The sequence below is a fragment of the Anopheles ziemanni genome, chromosome X, assembly GCF_943734765.1.
Source record: "Anopheles ziemanni chromosome X, idAnoZiCoDA_A2_x.2, whole genome shotgun sequence".
NCBI classification, from domain to species: domain Eukaryota; kingdom Metazoa; phylum Arthropoda; class Insecta; order Diptera; family Culicidae; genus Anopheles; species Anopheles ziemanni.
The window spans coordinates 12,538,116-12,558,060 of record NC_080707.1 but is presented as its reverse complement, the minus strand read 5'-3'; the positions used below and the strand labels follow the sequence as shown (position 1 = coordinate 12,558,060).

The window sequence follows — 19,945 nt, the reverse complement described above, 5'->3', positions numbered from 1 at the left end:
CTTGCAACGTTGGCTTCAATTAAATTGTTTACAAATTACAACCTACTTTATTTTAAATAACAAATTATACGTGAAATGTGCTTAAATAACATTGTTTGCGTGTAACCGCTCTTAATATTACTGTTTATTAGCTTATTTAGTTTTACATGTGGCGAAGAAGAATGAAGAATGGGATAACGAATAGGTAGGTCTAAACTAAGGTGGAAGGTTGGCCAGTAAGGAAGGGGTACGGTAATACGAAACAGTTTGACGAGTTTCAGTTCAAACCGCTCGCCGGTTGTAGTTCCAATTAAGAAAGCAATTTGAAGTCATGTTAAACTATATGTGAATTTCATAACATCGAAGAAATACACAAGAATAATACAACGGAATGACCGCAAATGGTGACGTCATACCTTGTATGGTTTTCTCCGGAAAGTGCAGAAATGAAATGCTAAAAAAGATTCAATAGTTCGCAGAGCGTGTTAGCTGGTTAAGGTCCGTTGAATGAGTTAGGGTTTCGAACGGTTTCTGAGTTAGTGGTCAGAAAAAAGTATTAAAAAAATTCTATGTCCATATTTACATTATTAACATTAATATTATTACATGATGTACACAAACAAATAGATCCGTATCTGAGAAATGCCTTTAACTTTTTGATAATTCCCATAGAATACCGTTTTATAAAGCTAGTAACGTAAAACGTGAACTGGATTTTGTGGGAGATTCCGACAGAGTTTGGATTCTTGATAAAATTTCATATTATTACCATTACATAGATATTGCCCGGCAGAAAAATGGTTAGTTTGTATCATTGGACGTAAAATGCTAGTTGCATGAACTTACAGCCGATCGTAGCTTGAGTAGGACGCTCCTCCGTTTTTATCGCTCGCCAAAGCGCTTCTGTACACCGGCGGCCCACTCCTCCGGGTGGCCGGCTTTTTTGTGCTTGTACATGTTTGAGCCGCAGGCGAATGTCCGCGGGCACCAGGGGCACTTATAGAGCACGGTCCCAGTGTGAGTGGCCTCGTGTTCACGCAGTCGTAGAGCCGTTTTGAAGCGCTTCTCGCAGAACGAGCAGGCATGCTCCGGGCGATCCGCGTGGTGCAGATGAATGTGGGCCCGCAGCGCGACCGAGTTCTTCGACTCTTTGCCACAGAATGGACATTTCACCGGACCGGCGTTCATGTGGCACCGTACTCGATGTTGTTGGTAGGACTTTTTGTTTCGCAACCTGTTGGACACCACGTTCGGAAAAACAAGGAGTGTATATAAGTTACCGAGCGAATGTGAGCACTCAAAACTACTCACCATCGTTTGCACCGTTCACACTGGTGCTTAAGTTCCGTTTTTCCTTCGGCACTGTGCGTCGGAACATGCTTATCTAGCATCGAACGACTATCGAAACCTTTCGCACAGATCTCACATATCCAGTTGGCCACTTCCCCGTGATACGTTTGCCGATGGCAGCGTAATGCGGCCGGTGTCGCAAACGATCGGTTGCACTCCTCGCAGAAATTCAGCTTTTGGTGCTTTGCCAGATGAAAGGAGAGATGCTTCTTCAATAGATAGTCCTTGACAAACGTTTCTCCGCAAACGTCACAGCAGAAGGGTCGCTCGGCGGCCGGTGTATGAATGCGCCACTGATGATTCTGCAGGCTGCGACTGTTGACGTACCGCTTGCTGCACACCTTGCACCGGAAGCGATCAGGATCCTCGTGTAACTGGGCGTGCTCGTACAACCGCACCCGGTTTGTGTACGGCTGATCGCAGCAAACCACCTTGACCGAGCGCAAACCGTGCTCTTCGGATACGTGCTGCTTCAAATCAGCGAACCCAGATGCGACGAACTGGCAAACGTCACAGTACAGCGTGCAGTAGCGCTCGATAAGTTCGTTTTGCTTGGCCATTTCTTCGGCCGTAAGACGCATCCGGTATTCTGTTGTTATCAAGAGCTCTTCCATCTGATTTTCCGTCCCTGTGGTGTTCGTACTTTGTGCAGTATCAGCGTTTTCTACCGTTGGATGATGCAAAGATTTATGTTTATGCATTGCTACAATGCTAGGGAAGCTGTTGAAAAGAAAACACTAGATTTAAAATGGTTCTTTCTGACATCCAACTGGATAACGATGTACAATTATACTCACAATGTGTTACAATCACTACAAACGATGTTCCTTTGCTCCACGTTTTTGTGCCAGTCCTCGTGCGAAGCGAGCAGTATCTCGGTCGCGAATCCTTTGCTACACTTCTCACACCGAAACTGCTTCTCCGAGTCGTCGAGATGTACGAGGTTGTTATGTTCGTTTAAGGATTCCTCCTTGCGGAATTTTATACGACACCGATGGCAGTGGTACACTGTAACCTTGCCGTGCGTTCGCATATGCGCCCTAAGCGATCTTCTTCGGGCATACTTTCGGTTGCAGCACACGGCGTACCCGGGCGTGCCGTGCGCTTCTCGAAAGTGTCGCATCAGTTTGGCAAACCGCATGTACGGCTGCTCAGCAGCTTTCGGTTTTGCCGTACTATCTTTATTTCGGACACACACATGACACTGCGCCTCGAGAACCCCCTGTATGCACCGGCATAATGTCAAGCCTTCGCCCGGTAGCCAAGTTTTCATTTCCTCGCTTCCGGTAGATCGTGTTGTGCGTTTCGCGACCGCAGTCCTGTTTGATCTTGTCCGTTTGGCTAGCGAAAGCGTAGATTCCGATTCCGATTCTTCTTCGGATGCGGATAGTCCTGGGCTATCGCTGAGCGTATCCTGCTGGTTGTCACTTTCCGAATGGTTTTCTTTCACGAACACCTCGTTCAATTTTTCCAAGGTTCCACACTCCCAGTCTGGCGGGTCTAAGTCAGTCAAATGGTTAGGATCGTTTGTTTGTAACGAATCTTCTTGTTTGACTGCTTCTAGCTTCACGGAATGCGCCAGTTCGATTTCTTTATAAAACATATGAAACGATTCCGTTGCTCGCCAGCAGGGAATGCAAATGCACCGACCATCGTAGTAAGTGTCCTAGGTTATAAAAAAGACAATATCAGAAAACCTGGAGTATACTTGTAAAGATTGTACCTTACTGTAAACCAAAAATGTTTGCGAATGACATCGAAGACCACGAATCCCGACCCTGCTGTCTGGCTTACCAGCAATCGATTCGAACATTCCAACTGGCAAAGCAAACATTGTTTTAATCGCGTTGACTCATCTAGAAGGTCAAACATATCTCCGACCTAAAAGAACGGAAACAATATTAGCCTAATAAACCAACTGTGTAATGGAGCTCCCTCAACGCGGTATGGGATACATGAATCAATCTACCTGATGTTTACTCCTTCTCGGAGTATTTGATGCAGGGTATGTACGAGCACACAAATCCGTTAACTTCCTATGGATGATACTTTTAGCAAAATAGGCTTAGCATGATCAGCCATACATCCAATTACCGTTTGCTTTTCGCTTACGGATAACTGTTGTGTGTACAAAAATTGTCAACAAACTATCGGTAAACGTCAAGGTTTATACTACGTCAATATGGAACTGTTATGTTTGTACCTTGGTCACTGCGTTTCGGCCTCGTTTACATTTGACAGAAGTATAGTATAGCAAGGCTAGAAATGCTATATAAATTGCACGGAACAACAACAAAAAGGGAAATGAAAACGAATTATTGCTGCCGAGTAGTCTTTTTGAATCATGAATATGAAATTTCAGCTAACGCACAGTTCCCAAATTTAGTGATGTAGAAAATACATTCATCTTGCGATTTTTGTTGCTAGAAGAAATGCAAACTAGCATACTACGGGGAGTAAGCATATTATCTCTGCCTTATGAGTTGCACAAACTAGGAATAGTCCAACCAAAACGAACGCAAAACTGTTGCAAGGCTATATTTGATTGAGAAGGTATATACGGTTATATACAATTTGATCCATTCCATCACTCTTGGCTTGCATGCAACTTTTCCAGTTTGGTGAATTTTTATTTCCACCAGGGATGTGTCATCAATGTCAGTGAGAAATGTACCGTTTCGGTGTACGAGAGTGCGATAGTCGCTGGGAGTGGCGTAGGTTAAGGGCATTCCAGCAAAAATAGTAGGAATAAAATAGGAATCGCGTAGAGTTGAATGAAAACTAGTGAAAATAGAGTTGCTAAATAAAAGTGTTCGCTAGAAGCAGGAGAGAAGACAAATTCTGCTGTTTTGAGTGGGTGTGTTTGTGCATACCCATCAACATTGTAAGTGGGACCTATTCGTCATCGATGCTACCGCTCACCCGCCCCCCGAACCGTCCTGCTTGTTGTGGGATGCTGTAGTCATTTAAATTCATTCAACACTAGCTGCGGGCATAGAAACTATAGAAACTGTTTGTCCAACATCATGTTTTAGTATTTTCAAGTTGAATACAAAATCTGTTAGCTTTGGAGACATGATGGGAAATGAGATACCGCACAAGTGTTGTATGTTTTGATGCCACCTTTGCAGCAGGAGGGGGTGTTCCGTAAACTAAGCGGTTGAGCTGATTCGATCATGTTGCATCCGCCGGAAACACATTGTTTAGCTGCGTTTTCCCTAACCCTCGCTCGAACTAATTTGCAGTAACCGCAGCAGCAGCGATATGGCTCAGGAAAAGATAACCCTCGCCGATGCGCTGTCCAACGTGGAGGTGCTGGACGAGCTGCCGTTGCCGGATGAGCAGCCGTGTATTGAGGCGCAGCCCTGTTCCGTGGTTTACCAGGCCAACTTCGACACCAACTTCGAGGACCGGAACGGGTTCGTGACGGGAATCGCTAAATACATCGAAGAGGCAACCACTCACGCGAATCTGGTACGTTGGCCACCGTTCCAGTACCGCTAGACCATGACGGAAAAAAAGAAACAAAACCTTAAGTCGTTAATAAGACGCGGGAATATGAGATGGCATACATTTTGAACCACTAAACGGAGCATTTTAATATAGCCCTTATGTTTCTTTCCTGCTTGCTTCACAGAATCAACTGCTCGACGAGGGCCAAAAGCATGCCGTCATGCTTTACACGTGGCGTTGCTGCTCTCGGGCAATTCCGCAGCCGAAATCGAACGAACAACCGAACCGGGTCGAAATCTACGAGAAGACCGTTGAAGTGCTCAGCCCGGAAGTGAATAAACTTCTAAACTTTATGTATTTTCAGGTAAGTCAATAGGTCGCAACAAGTGAAAGGTCCAACTCAACAATCAGTTCATTTAAAGCATACCATCTTTCAACACCGCTCAACACTCGACGATCATTGCATTTCACGATCAACTTACGCCAAGTGTAGTTCTCTAACCAAATATTTTCCCTTTTTTGTTTAGCGCAAAGCCATAGAGGCATTTTCCGGCGAGGTGAAGCGCCTCTGTCACGCCGAAAAGCGAAAGGACTTTGTGTCGGAGGCATACCTGCTGACGCTCGGGAAGTTCATCAACATGTTCGCCGTACTGGATGAGCTGAAAAATATGAAATCGAGTGTAAAGAATGATTACAGCACGTACCGCCGGGCGGCCCAGTTCCTGAAGGTGATGACGGACTCGCACAGCCTGCAGGAGTCGCAGAATCTGTCGATGTTTCTCGCGACGCAAAACAAGATCCGCGACACGGTGAAGGACACGCTGGAGAAGATCCCGGGTTACGAGGAGCTGCTGTCGGACGTGGTCAACATTTGCGTGCATATGTACGAGTCGAAGATGTACATGACGCCCGAGGAGAAGCACATGCTGGTGAAGGTGATGGGCTTCGGGCTGTTTCTGATGGACTCGGAAATATGCAACATCAATAAGCTGGACCAGAAGAAGAAGCTCCGACTCGATCGAATCGATCGCATCTTCAAGAACCTGGAGGTGGTACCGCTGTTCGGCGATATGCAGATCGCCCCGTTCAACTACATCAAGCGCAGCAAGCACTTCGACCCGAGCAAGTGGCCGTTGTCCAGCTCGACGGCGATCAGCCCGCAGGCGGACCTGATGGTGCATCTGCCAACGATCCGCGAGGATCATGTGAAGTACATTTCGGAGCTGTCGCGCTACAGCAACGAGGTGACGACCACGTACAAGGACAACGCGACGGACGCGGAGAACAAGGCGACGGCGGATCTGGCGCTACGCGGCCTGCAGCTCCTATCCGAGTGGACTTCGGTCGTGACGGAGCTATACTCGTGGAAGCTGCTGCACCCGACCGACCACCACATGAACAAGGAGTGCCCGGCCGAGGCGGAGGAGTACGAGCGGGCGACCCGTTACAACTACAGCGAGGACGAGAAGTTTGCCCTGATCGAGGTGATCGCCATGATCAAAGGTCTGCAGGTGCTGATGGCGCGCATCGAAACGGTGCTGTGCGAGGCGATCCGGCGCAGCATCTACGCCGAGCTGCAGGACTTTGTGCAGCTGGTGCTGCGCGAGCCGCTGCGCAAGGCGGTCAAGAACAAGAAGGATCTGATTAGATCGATCGTGATGTCGGTGCGGGAAACGTGCGCCGACTGGCAAAAGGGAACCGAGCCGGCCCAGGATCCGGCGCTCAAGGGCAAGAAAGACCCGGACAGCGGCTTCCAGATCAACGTACCGCGGCTTAACGTCGGCCCGTCCTCGACCCAGCTGTACATGGTGCGCACGATGCTGGAGTCGCTGATCGCCGACAAGTCCGGGGGTAAGCGCACGCTGCGCAAGGACATCGACGGTTCCTGCCTGCTGCAGATCGACGCGTTCCACAAAGCATCCTTCTACTGGACGTTCCTGCTGAGCTTCAGCGAAACGCTCCAGAAGTGCTGCGATCTCTCACAGCTTTGGTACCGGGAGTTTTATCTCGAGATGACCATGGGCCGCAAAGTAAACGTGAGTACAACATTGGCACTGCGGCTTTATTTACTTTTAGTTCAAAGCGGAGGTTGATTAAGCGTTCCAAGGGACCCAAACAGTAAATAGAACTTCTGTATGCGTGGTAGCTTGCATTACTTACTACGCATACATTGCTTCATTAGAATTTGGTTGGTTTGTCTGATAACATAACTGATAACAACAAGCAATCAAGTGTTATCTAAATTACAATTTACTCTAATGTTATTCAATTTAAAAGTGTTTGATTATTTGCCTTATTTTGTACAGAATAATCTATAACTTTCATACAGAGTCCATAACATCGTTTTCTAGGATAAAAATTTATTTTTAACTTTTTAATAAAATACCTTTTGAAATACGTTATTCAAATCAAATAACGACTGAAGATGTTGTGAAACAGAAAAAGTTCGTTTCTGTGAAACGTTGAAATGAAAAAACATCAACACAATGTTATGTATTATGTTTACATTTGGAAATGCGCAGACAATTACTTATGTTAATCCAACATGTCCATTATCCACAAATTGTTCTGAAAATTTTCGTCTTCTAAAATAGAATAATTAAACTGTTGTTTTCAATATACGTTAGTGCATTGATCTTTTCATTTTAACCCTTAAATCAAACACGATAAAGACATATTTTGTGACCTTTTCTTTATTTGCTTTCATTCGGATGTAAATCAACAAACTCATCACGCACCTGATAAAACAACAAAACAAGCATAATTTAAACATTAAAATTAGATACATTGTTTACAAAAACTATAAAACTTTTAACTCAGGGTTACATTACCTTACTGTTTCCGGTTTCATATTAGTTTTTCCTTAGCTTGTACCAACAGCTTAACATATTTTCTCAATTGTATTTGTCTCGCAATTGGTCTCGTAGAAATGTACCGTGCGTCACCAGCACAACGAAGAGTGCAGCGATCTGATAACGATGGAGAAGCGCATTCAGTTCCCGATTGAGATGTCGATGCCGTGGATTCTGACCGACCATATCCTGCGCACCAAGGAACCGTCGATGATGGAGTACGTCCTGTACCCGCTCGACCTCTACAACGATTCGGCGCTGTACGCGCTCACCATCTTCCGCAAGCAGTTCCTGTACGACGAGGTTGAGGCCGAGGTGAACCTGTGCTTCGACCAGTTCGTGTACAAGCTGAGCGAGCAGGTGTTCGCGCACTACAAGCAGCTGGCGGGCAGCATCTACCTGGACAAGCGGTTCCGGGTGGAGTGCGAGGTGCTCGGCTTCAACTTCCAGTCGTACCCGCGCAACAATCGCTACGAAACGCTTTTGAAGCAGCGCCACGTCCAGCTGCTCGGCCGCTCGATCGACCTGAACAAGCTGATCACGCAGCGCATCAACGCCGACATGCAGAAGAGCCTGGAGCTGGCGATCTGCCGGTTCGAGGCGAGCGACATTACCGGCGTGGTCGAGCTGGAGGCCCTGCTGGCGGTGAACAAGCTCTGCCACAAGCTGCTCTCCAAGTGGCTGGCGCTGGACGACTTCGACGCGATGCTGAAGGAGGCGAACCACAACGTGCTGGCGCCGTACGGGCGCATAACGCTGCACGTATTCGTCGAGCTCAACTACGACTTCCTCGCGAACTACTGCTACAATGCGGCCACCAATCGCTTCGTGCGCAACAAGCTGCAGATCTCGTTCTCGGGGCCGATCACGCGCGAGAAGGCACCGGTCATGTCGCACTACTACCTGTGGGGCTCGAAGCCACTGAACGCGGCCTACTCGACGCAGTACAGCCAGTACGGTGGCTTCGTCGGGGCACCTCACTTTCACGCCATCTGCCGCCTGCTCGGCTACCAAGGCATTGCGGTCGTGATGGAGATCATCCTGAAGGACATCGTCAAGCCGCTGGTGCAAGGCAACCTGCTGCAGTTCACCAAGACGCTCATGTCGGCGATGCCGAAGAGCTGCAAGCTGCCCCTCTGTGACTACGGTTCGCCCGGCGTGCTGAGCTACTACCAGGCACACCTCGTCGACATCGTGCAGTACCCGGACGCCAAGACCGAACTGTTCCAGTCGTTCCGCGAGATGGGCAATTCGCTGCTGTTTTGCCTGCTGATCGAGCAGGCGCTGTCGCAGGAGGAGGTGTGCGATCTGCTGCACGCCGCCCCGTTTCAAAACATCCTTCCCCGTCCGTTCTGCAAGGACGGCGAGAAGCCCGAGAGCAAGCAGAAGCGGCTGGAGGCAAAGTACGCCTCGCTCCAGATTGTTCCCAATGTCGAAAAGCTGGGAACCGCCAAGGTATGATAACCGAACGCTGATAATTTATGTTTTCTTTCAGTTGTTACTGTTTTGTGAAAACCAATTTAGTTAATTTACTTTTATTGATTCCATTTGTTTCACTGTTTCAAGCCATGTTTTGCTCAATCGATCCTTTTTTTGTATCTTTGGTTCGTATTAGTAGTGGTATGATTTTCCGAATAACATTGTTTACATGCAATTGGAGATGTAAATTTTAATATAAATGGGTTCTACTGCACGCTCTTTCTTTATTGTATGTTTTGTTAATTCGTAAGAGCTTGCTGCGTATTTCACATCGTATGCAGATTTGTGGATTCTTGTTACATTAGAAACTCGTAGAAAGGCATTACAAAATTTATTTTGGATACGTTGTAGTTGTTTTTATGCGTGACTCGACGGGCGGAATTTGCAAAAACCATGACTCATACACTATTCTTGGACAAACTAGCGCTGTTGTCGAAACGACAGGACTGCATAGCGACAGCGTGAAACGTAAGCAGCGAGAACGATGTGTTTTCTTCGCCAAACGAAAGTTGTATTTATAACCGCTTTATATCAAAACAGTTTTTTACGTGGTTCTTAAGATTGCTAAACCAAAGAAGCAATATAGAAGCATTGGCATTTAAATGCCTTAATGCTTTTTAAAGGTCAACCTCTTTCCTAAGACCCAGGTGTTTTATTGAATCACCCTAAAGAATTTCAATATATAAAAAGTTAAGTCTGGAAGTTGGAAGTTTCGCGTGGAAAATTGAGCTTCCAATTTAGATCCGTAAATCTCATGAACTGAATTGACTTCCAAGCAAACGTTCTATTATTAATAATGTCGAATGTCATATCTTTGTTAGACTGTTGTAGTGTCTTTTTTATATCCGCCATTGTTTGTACGGAGAATTCTTGGGTTATAGAAGACAATTTTATTTTACTTACAAACATTTGACTTCTAACAATCCGACTCGTGGTAACTCGTTGTTGATATTGTTAAGTTTTGGTAAATTTGGTTCGTAAAATGCATTTGATTTATTGACTTCCAAGCTTACATTCTTATATTAATTTCTGAGCTATAATTGTGTTTGTCATTTTTAGTGTAATACTGCAGTGTTTCTATGTTTTGCTAATCATAATTGTTTGTACAGAGTAAGTTTTCCTTGATTAAGGAAAATTGGTTTTACTTTACTGCTGTTTTTAGGCCAGGCCGTAACGCACTGTTGATTTTGTTATTTATGATATTGCTCTCGACGATTAATTTAATTTTGTTTCAATCTCCTGATTCTTATTCCTTATTCCTTAGTCCTTATGATAGTCACGATACTCACATTTAATCGGTATCGGTTTTTTGTCATCTCTAGCAAGCTATGATTGCCCGCGAGGGGGATCTTCTAACGCGCGAACGTCTGTGCTGTGGGCTGAGCATCTTCGAGGTGATCCTGAGTCGCGTCAAGTCGTTCCTGGATGATCCGATCTGGACCGGGCCGCCCCCGATCAACGGCGTCATGCACATCGACGAATGCTCCGAGTTCCACCGGCTGTGGTCGGCACTGCAGTTTGTCTACTGTATTCCGGTCGCCGGAACCGAGTACACGGTCGAGTAAGTACCAGCGCACACCGCTGCAGAAGCGTCGATTGACTTACGCCGACTGAGTGTCTCTTTCTGCAGGGAATTGTTCGGCGAAGGGCTTCACTGGGCGGGTTGCACCATCATCGTTCTGCTGAGCCAGCAGCGCAAGTTCGAGGCCCTCGACTTCTGCTATCACATTCTGCGCGTCCAGCGGGTCGACGGCAAGGATGACACCGTGAAAGGAATCGTAAGTAGCAGGCGCGCTGCAACCAGAAGCAAGTCTCACAATCCAACACTCTCTTCGTCTTGTCTTTTCTGCATTAGAATCTCAAGCGCATGGTCGACCGGATCCGCCGCTTTCAGGTTCTTAACTCGCAGATCTTCGCCATTCTGAACAAGTACCTGAAAAGCAACGACATCGAGGGTTCGAACGTCGAGCACGTTCGTTGCTTTCCGCCGCCGCCACACCCAACCGTGGCACCCTCGCACTACCACGACCCGAACAAACTGCGGACGCAGTAGAGTGGAAACGTGCTTGATTGATTCCACACAACACCCCGCCAACAGAAACAACACCAACACCACCAGCGAAAACAGTGGGACGAACGAAATCCCAAACTAGGCATTTCTTAGCTTTTTCCTATCGTTTATTTTACCCGTGTGTATATGTTTCGCGTTACACATCCTTGTTTATTCTTATCTATGTTCTTTGTATGCATAATGTTCTTGTTTAGGCTTAAATTACAACTGTAGGGACCGATAGACACCGGAGAGAGAAAGAAGGATCAACTAATTTTCTCTTTCTTTTCGATTGCTTTAAATTTCTGTTTTCTGTATCGAAATCGTATTATAATGAAATTGCTGCCTCCATATTGGCACACTATCGTACTGAATAGGTTATACTTGCGCTTTCGAATGGCAATCTTTTCCGTTCTCAAAACGGAACCGAGCGAACCGTGTACGGTCTCTCCAAGGCAAATATTGTAGATAGTTCGATCTTCCTTCCGTGTGGTATTGCCAACAGCTGTAGAATTTCTCTATTGGTGTGCTTCAGAAACATCACACCCACGCACACACAAGATCGTGTGTTCGTTGGATGCGCAACCGGTTGAGGTCTTAGTGGTAACATTTATCGTAAGCAAAAAATTGTGGCAATAAGTTTTTCGTTTCGTTATCGACATAATGAAACCAATTTATATTCATAAGGATACTTTTTCTCTCTCTCTCTCTCTGTCTCTGTCTATCCAATAACGCTTAGTCAATGAGAGAATTGTTTATTGCACTACATAATATCATCTATGTATTATTCATAAGAATCATTTTTACACTTATAATATATACATATATTTAACGGAGAACCACGTAAACCCAAAAAAAACGTGCAATTGCAGTGGAGTGTGCGCCGGGAAAAAACTTTGGCCTGTTGAAGGGGCGTGCCGTTCTCTCTGAGCCAACGCACGGTTAAGCGTTAGTGGTTTAAGACTTCGGTCTACTTGGTTATCTGTTCGCTTCCAAACTTTGGCCAACGCTGCTTCAAAAAGCGGCAGCGTGGCCAGCATTTTTGTAATACAAGCCGAACGAAGAACGAATTCGTTCGCGGGAAGTAGAGGAAGCGTATCACACGTACACACACACACACAGACACAAACAGACACATGCCAAAAGCCCTCGTACTAGCTAATGTACCCTTTAAAACGTGAAGCAAACGTAATCTTACAAGTTGTAATATCCAAATTATGAATAAACGTACTCATTTAGTCATAACTGAACAAGCACGATGCAACCTTTGAAGCGCATCGGAGGAGGCCGCTTCATTTGCGTACTTAGTATTTTTTGCGAAAAGGTTACCGGGGCTGCCCCTGGGGATGTCCCAACGCATAACCATCTCACGGGCGACGGGAGATGCGGATGCGAAGTCCGTTTTTGGGACGCAGAATCAGCTCACCGAGCAGCGTGAGGTTTTCGCGTCGGTCGACCGCCTCGATCCGGTACTTCCGCAGCACGGCCGAGATGATGGACTTCTCCTCGAGGATGGCGAACTTCTGGCCGATGCAGTTCCGCGGCCCGGCACTGAACGGGATGTACGCGTACGGGTGTCGCCCCCGGCAGTTCTCGGGCAGAAAGTGGTCCGGGTTGAACTTGTCCGGGTTGGGGAAGACGTCGGCGTTGCGGTGCAGCTGGTAGACGACGATCATGGCGGTGGTGCCGGCCGGCAGCACGTACCCATCGATCTCGACGTCCTCGGTGAGCCGGCGGGCAATGAGCGGCACGCTCGGGTACAACCGCAGTCCCTCCTTGATGCACGCCTCCAGGTACTTCATCTCGTTGAGCTCCTGCATGGTCGGGAAGCGCTCCCGGTCACCGCCCATGATCTGGTCGATCTCCTCCACGATCCGATCCTGGATGGCGGGGTCGGCACCGAGTAGCAGCAGGATCCACGAGATGGCCGCCGACGTCGTGTCGTGGCCCTCGAACATGAACGTGTCCACCTCCTCGCGGATGTCCTCGTGCGACAGCACCGCGCCGTCCTGCGACGCCTCGATCAGCAGATCCAGGAAGGCGAGCCGCTTCTTGCGCCCGATGAGCTCCTCGTGCGACAGGAAGTCTTCCTTGTTGTTGTTGCCGTCCTTGCCGCCACCGTCCTTGCTGACGCCGTCACCCGTCGCCTGCTTTTGCCGGCGGATCTCCTCCTTGCGCTCGTGGATGACGCGGTTCGAGAACTCGTGCAGTATTCGCAGACACTTCTGGTGGTCCTTGTAGTCCTGCGTCTGCTTGAAGATGAAGTCTGGTTGTAGCCAAATCTTTTGCTGCCGGTTCTGCACGATACGCCCGATTCTAGATGGGAGAAGTACAGTGTGATTAACCAAAAACACGCAACGGCATACATCGTCTCTTCTATGAACACTCACTGGTACACAGCTTTCACGTAGTCGGAGTCGGAATTGCACTGAGCATCCACCTGACGGCCCATGGCGGTTTCTGGAACGGACAATGGAACGTCCCAAAATTACCCCCAAGGTTCAACATCACCTACCGACACTTGGGTAGTAATACTCACCACAAACCACATCCAGTGCGCACAGCGTCACGTATGGGAAGCAATTGAAACCCGCCTCGTTGCCGAGCTCGGCCTCGAGCCGCTTCACCAGCACCGCGCTCTGCTCCTGGAAGATATCGACGAAGTCGTCGAGGATCTTGAAGTGGAATGCGGGCGTGAGGATCTTCCGGCGCGGGTGCCACTTCTTGCCGTGGCTCGTCAGCAGCCCCGTGCCCAGCCATGGCTTCAGGAACTCGTAGTCGTGGCTCTTCTCGATGTGCTTCTGGCTGCCGAGAATTCGCTACATATGTCCCGAGAGGGCGGAGGAAATCCGTAAGTAAAGGTGTAATGTTAGCTGCTAATGGTTTTCTAAGGCTTAAACTAATCACAAACTGTTTATACCTCAAATAAACCGTACTTATTAGGTTTCTCTTACAGCTAGATATGTGGAAAACTAACTTCCAAATCAACTTCCGATGTGAAAGAATTCGAGAATCATATTCTGGTTATGTGTCATAGACTATGGTGTGGAGACCACTGCTTCTCATCCCAGTCTTTGTGATAATTCAATATGCGTCAACGCAAGGGCCGTGAAGTTCGGAAACATACAGTCGAAGTGATTTGCATAAATTTTGTATTCTGAGCGAAAGTAAGAGAAAGAAGCGAAAAACGAAACCCACATGGCATCGATAGTTGGCCCTTACATTGGAGTCGCTCGATCGTCCCAGAGGGAGGCACATGCTTTCGTAACGTGCCTCAAGCCGATGCGTATCGTTGAAAGGTCTGTGAGAAAACGGTTCGTGGCCTCTACCGACCTGCAAGATCTCGTCAAACGGAGATTCGTGGTCGATCCATACCCGCTGGAGACTGGTTTTATGTTAGTGTTGCCTTTTTTATTTCTTCTGCCCAACTTATTCCGTTTGACTAACTATTGTCGTTTCGTTCTAGCGCACGATTTATCGATGCCACTTAGCGTCGGATTGAAATTCGATTTCCGTCAGCAACCTCCTCTCGCGTGGCTACCTCGACACGACACTCTTGGGTTTTGACCGTTTGTTTGGTAACGTGCATTTAACATTATCTTAAGGTTCACCGGAGCCGAAATAGACGAACTCTTGAGACACCATAACGTTGCAGCCCAACACCGAAGACAGGATTTTCGTTCAAGGTAAGTGGAGGCAGATTTATCTCGACTCGATACATACATGAATAGATTCATAGACAGAAATGCAAAGTAACATGAGGACGTATACAACTTCTGTTATTGGTTTCCGTATTGCCTAAGCTTTGAGTTGGGATATTTCGCGACAATTCACACCATGACTTGGCAGAATGCATTGGGATCATGATAAGATAACTTTAATTTGCGTATTCGCACACCAAAATGCCTGTGTGGTTGTATTGTGGGATTTCGAAAGGATTCTAATCTGTTATTTAGAAGAATATTACTAAGAATTCCTATTAGTTTTGATAGGGAAATGTTTCGTCAGGAGTTGTATTCCATGCGGTTGTTTGCAGAAATCATTTTGCTGTTCAAATATGTCACACTAACTGTTGAATACTGTTGTCGTGTTCTGTTCTAGGCTGTTGAGGCTTCAGGAAAAGAACTAGTCTTCTTCTGTCTTCTCTTTTCTCTATCTTCTCTGATTCTGTATGAAAGTTACATTTACTTTGATCTGTTTTAGAAGAATTCTTGAAACTACCACAAACAATGAAGAAACAGAGAGAAAGCTCTACTACTACTAGAGATACTACTTCTTCTAATGGAGCAACCACACTGGCCAACTTCGGAACCAGTAGACATTGTTTCGCTCTGGAAAAAAAACAATAGTTTTGCAAATGACGACGCTTTGTCGCACCGATGTTTGCCGGTGATTAATCAGCGTGTCGTGTCCAGCACGGTCCAGTCCATCAAGAAGAACTAACAAAATAATAAGCTTGATTTGGACCATCGTGTTTCTGATTGCAGCCATCAAACGGCCGACCGACGGCCATCGGCAGCGGTGCGTAGAGAAGTAGTAGAAACAGATTTCAAATTAACTCACAAATGCCTTTAGCGCTGCCTAACGTAACCGTCCGTCGTCCGGAGCAGGCCGAGGGGTCCGAACATTGGTCATCTGTGACACAGCTTACACAAGGTGGTATCACAATGAATATGTAGGGAGCTTGCGCCAGCGCTTAGATTTTAGTTTCTTTCCACCGCCTGTTTGGAATTCCACGCCGACGCGCTTGGGAAATGACCAAATCCGCCTTGTTGCAATCCATTAGGGTTTCGAAGCCTATCTGATACATGCATGGTAGAGTGGTGTTTTTTTTTTCTTTCGCTTTATAATCTATCACTTTTAAAAGATAGTTACAGTCGGGTGGTGATCGCACACCGGTAGACTAGCATGCTTTTTCTTACGTACTGCTCAAAAAGATGTCAAATATGAACGGAAAGCGTCAATATGAGATGCTGCAAATCATTTGCTGTTTTCGTTTTTTATCAATTTGGGACTTAGAAAAACTTTTACTTTGTCGCGATCTTGATATGACTTAGCGGCACCTTATTATCAATGCATTGAAATGATTGAATTGGTCAAAACCAGTACTGACAGGTGCTTTAAGCGTTACTCCTACGAGCAGATGATCTGTGATATACCAGCTTCGTTATAGGCTGATGTTCTGCTCTCATCCCGCGCGTCGAACCTATCCGTTCCGAACGAATTCCATCGACCTTGGGCGATTGTGTTGACCGAACGACACCCAAAACGCTGAAAGCCAACAGTTGTCGCCGTACCAGTGCCTATTTAATCAGCCATCAGGGGCAAGTTTGGGGTTGCTGTGAACTGAGGGTGACCTTTTTGCTCCGGTGTTTGCTTGCCAGGGCCGGTATGGCGTTAGAAACTTCCGGTCCAGCTGGACGTGTGCTTGCAGATGGTGTTCAATATTCGGTAGGTGGCATAGAGCCGCGGTTGACATTGTCTTACAGCTACACTTACCTCGACTGCACTTGCTTTGGAGATCATCACGTACGGCAGTGGTCCGTTCCACGCCCGGCTGAAACCTTGAAGTCGTCCGTAGAGTTTCCGAATGGCGATGATACGGTTAAAAATTTCTTTAAAGAAAACCGGGCCGAGTGCAAGCAGAAGAAACTCAGTATATATCGGTATATAAATATATCTCAAACGCGAATCCGAAACGGCGCTCGGGTCCGACTCGAAGTGAATGTTACTAAATTTCAAGCCTGATCGAAAAAAGAGACGAATGAGATCGGGTGGCTCGAGCGAGAAGGAGATGCAGGCGCTTTTCGATTAATACCATTCGGTTTAGTTGATTGGTTTTGCTTGTTTTGCTGCTTCAGCCTGCCGACTGACGTCAGAGTTCATCCGGTTTACCACGATTTGCCTTTTTTTGTTATTTTTAAATAACGATTTCAAATTTCGATCTCAATTCGTTCCTTGGCTCCCAAAACTTCGCGGAGTTGCAGATTGTTTCTTTCGCGTCTTTTTCCTTGTTGTCATTGTACGCTCTTACGGTTGAGTCGGACGTCGAATTGAGGCCCGCAACGTAACGTACAGTCCGGTTTGCCCAATCGATCCCGAGGCCCGAGCAGCTCGGGTGCAGCAGAAGCCCTGTGCAGAGTAGGTGGTAAGTTTTCGTAGCCTACTGGAACGTAGCCACTTTCCCCCCAAAAAGCTGTGGTCACAACCTCTCTGTCTGGAGGGCTCCCAAGGTCGAGAGAATGCTGCGCAGCAGAGACCAAAACGAATGGTTCCCCCCAGCAGATTTTGGGGGTAAACCGATGAAGAAGCAGCCCGGGTACGTCACAGCAACCGACACAATAGGTGAGGCAATAGGACACGCAGGTTCCCGTGCACTGGGAGTTGAACATCTTTGGCTCGTTTAAGAAAAAATAGAAATGCAGGGTTGACATCGGCGAATAATAATAACCATTGCCTACGTTTTGCCGCCCAGCTGGCCTTCCTGACCCCTTTTTTTTATCTCGCTACACCCTGCACCCTGGGAATCGCCAACAGAGAGAAGCGGGCTGGGAAATTTTTTGGAACATTCATTTCTCGCGAACCAACACCCATTTGCCGTGTGGTTCCGTGAAGGCCGCGGGAAGCAGTCTAATTGCGGGAAAAGGAGCCATAAGAAACGCCCGACAAGGTCCCAAGGTTCGGGTGCGACACATCGGTACACCGAGGCCTTTCGAACGGAGTGGAATCGCATCGTTAAGGTTCGCCGGATGAAACAGAATCGTAAACAAACGTAGTGTCAAGTGCCGCACTTGCCGGTTCGAGCGGCGATCAATTGACCATTGCTTCCGAATGGGAAATTACACCCTTCCGGATGGTTAGCGGGCAATAGACTAACAATCGAAAGATATATGAGAAAAGTCACTTGTTGATCGCCCCGGGGGTCCGCTCTACAACGAGGACGAATTTATGTTATCCAATCAAAGTTTACAACCGACGCTGTGTTCGATTCGTATTGCACCTGATCAAGCTCGCTGATGAAGAAGAAAGACAGGTTAGAGATAGACGGAAGGAGAGAACGCAGGTATAGGTTAACTGGTGCGTTTGATCGTTTTCCAATGTTTGGAAAGGCGTTGGCCATAAAAGCACACACCGAAAGCCGAAAACCAGCGATCGGGGAGGGGGAGCGACTGTTGCAACCATTTGACTACCAAAAGATCCCAAAAGGTCTGGCATCGAGACCTGAATAGATCGAGTGTGATACTACGGCATATATATATATATTGCGAATCGTTTCGTCAGCTAGGCAGCCAGGACTCACAGGCAGGCCCGGGGTGAGCGAACCGATACCTCCGCTTAGGTTTGCGGCGGCCAGCGAAAGTGATTAATTTTGACATAGTTCGAACGGTTTACGTAACGAAACGGGCTGCGCTCGGTTGTCCCAAAAAATACGCCATCCCCGACATCGGAAAACTAGGCCTCTAGGAATGGAAAGGAACCGTCCACGCGCTGTGCAGTGTCGGTCGATGACGGGGCTATCGAAGAAAAAGAAAAGGCATCCAACACTGTATGATTGAGAAAAAAAACCTCCTTCAGGTCGGACCGGCAGACCTCTGGGGAGACTTACACTGGCCGCTCCTAATGTGGTTGGGTAATACTAAGCCGACTGTGATGTTATCCTGGGGCTTGGAGGGAGATGCTGCCATGCCATAGGGGAAACATCTATGAGCTGATCAAAATTCATCTCACATACGTTAGAGATGTACCCTATACACCGCAACGCGTAACCGTTTCTACCGGACAAAGAATAATCGAATTGGAACTCGGAAGACTACAGGCGTAAAGGTTTGCCTAAGAAAGTGTTTAGAATTGTGTGGTTGACGCTCTGGACTCCAGAGGTCTCGGTCAGTGATGGATGTCACTGTGTGTTTTTCCAGAATGCATTTTCTAGCTTATGTACTGGAAGTCTAGACTGTAGCTCATCTTCACTAAAGCAGACGCAGAGGAAGGTACAGATTAGCGGTGGCGGCCGAGATAAAGGCACGTTATCCGAAATTGCAAACACAATCGACAACCACCATTTATTTGTCAACATTTGCATTGTAAATGCGCGTCGTGTGCCGCGGCCGCTGTTAAATTTAACGAATCTACTGAAACGGTTTAGAAGGTAAGAAAAAAAGGCGCGAGATCCCACGGCGGCACCGTGGATCGGGCACGTCTTCACGGCCTCGTGACGCTTCGTGCATAAATGTTGTTGCATCTGAAGCGATACAGACGACCGATCGAACTGGTACAAAGCTCTTCCGCCTCCCAGGCCGTGTTTTGCTATCGGAGACTTCGACCTGTCTGCGTCTGTTTTTTTTTCTTTTATCATATCTGCGAGATTGGTGTTTGCGCATTTGATTAGAGCCGTAGACGCGGTGGACTAAACCAGGAAGTGTATCAGAACTTGCTCACGGGCGAGGGGGTTCGATTCGGGGCACCGATTCGGATCGAGTTATTGAACTGTTTTGAAGGTTTTTTGGTCGAACAAGGACATGCACGGATGCTGCGATGGTGCGAAGTCCTCGATGAGCAGCTTACCATCGTGGTCCACGTTGATGTGCAGCGTATTGCCAAGGATGGGCAGTCCGGCAGGGCCGGGGATCTTGTCGATGTGCTGCACAAGGTGTGACCGGCGCCGGTTGTAGACGTACACGGCGCACGCGACTGTGACAACCAGCAGCAACGTCACCGGTGAGAACAGGGTGAACACTTTGGCCAGCTTGCTCAGCAGCAGACTCCCACCGATGAGGTCCGCCAT

At 47.4% G+C, this 19,945-nt stretch overlaps 3 protein-coding genes across 3 annotated transcripts; 1 reads left to right on the top strand and 2 right to left on the bottom strand.

Moving 5' to 3' along the window:
• Nucleotides 1-861: 861 nt before the first annotated feature.
• Nucleotides 862-3,736, bottom strand: LOC131291091 (zinc finger protein 91-like). Its single transcript, XM_058320282.1, has 4 exons — nucleotides 3,731-3,736; nucleotides 2,127-2,995; nucleotides 1,291-2,049; nucleotides 862-1,213 (listed from the first exon to the last, which is right to left on the bottom strand). The coding sequence occupies exons 1-4, from the start codon at nucleotides 3,734-3,736 to the stop codon at nucleotides 862-864; spliced, it is 1,986 nt and encodes a 661-aa protein (XP_058176265.1).
• An 857-nt stretch (nucleotides 3,737-4,593) lies between these two features.
• Nucleotides 4,594-11,397, top strand: LOC131291473 (cytoplasmic FMR1-interacting protein). Its single transcript, XM_058320694.1, has 7 exons — nucleotides 4,594-4,803; nucleotides 4,967-5,146; nucleotides 5,310-6,818; nucleotides 7,710-9,089; nucleotides 10,436-10,674; nucleotides 10,744-10,891; nucleotides 10,969-11,397. The coding sequence occupies exons 1-7, from the start codon at nucleotides 4,594-4,596 to the stop codon at nucleotides 11,164-11,166; spliced, it is 3,864 nt and encodes a 1,287-aa protein (XP_058176677.1). The 3' UTR covers nucleotides 11,167-11,397.
• Nucleotides 11,398-12,530: 1,133 nt separating this feature from the next.
• On the bottom strand, nucleotides 12,531-19,945 carry LOC131291090 (cytochrome P450 4c3-like). Its single transcript, XM_058320281.1, has 5 exons — nucleotides 19,726-19,945; nucleotides 16,663-16,778; nucleotides 13,703-13,982; nucleotides 13,554-13,623; nucleotides 12,531-13,479 (listed from the first exon to the last, which is right to left on the bottom strand). Exons 1-5 carry the CDS (start codon nucleotides 19,943-19,945, stop codon nucleotides 12,531-12,533), a joined length of 1,635 nt encoding a protein of 544 aa, XP_058176264.1.

Bases quoted from the DNA above. Each gene is read 5' to 3' on its own strand.
- LOC131291091 (XM_058320282.1), bottom strand. The intron at 2,050-2,126 runs GTGAGTATAATT...TCTTTTCAACAG, and splicing joins TGTAGTGATTGTAACACATT to CTTCCCTAGCATTGTAGCAA. The intron at 1,214-1,290 runs GTGAGTAGTTTT...GGTGTCCAACAG, and splicing joins TGTGAACGGTGCAAACGATG to GTTGCGAAACAAAAAGTCCT.
- LOC131291090 (XM_058320281.1), bottom strand. From the start codon at position 19,945: ATGGCGGACCTCATCGGTGGGAGTCTGCTGCTGAGCAAGCTGGCCAAA. The intron at 13,983-16,662 runs GTAAGTGTAGCT...GGACATATGTAG, and splicing joins CCAAAGCAAGTGCAGTCGAG to CGAATTCTCGGCAGCCAGAA. The intron at 13,624-13,702 runs GTGAGTATTACT...TGTCCGTTCCAG, and splicing joins CGCACTGGATGTGGTTTGTG to AAACCGCCATGGGCCGTCAG.
- LOC131291473 (XM_058320694.1), top strand. From the start codon at position 4,594: ATGGCTCAGGAAAAGATAACCCTCGCCGATGCGCTGTCCAACGTGGAG. The intron at 5,147-5,309 runs GTAAGTCAATAG...TTTTTTGTTTAG, and splicing joins TAAACTTTATGTATTTTCAG to CGCAAAGCCATAGAGGCATT. The intron at 9,090-10,435 runs GTATGATAACCG...TGTCATCTCTAG, and splicing joins AAAAGCTGGGAACCGCCAAG to CAAGCTATGATTGCCCGCGA.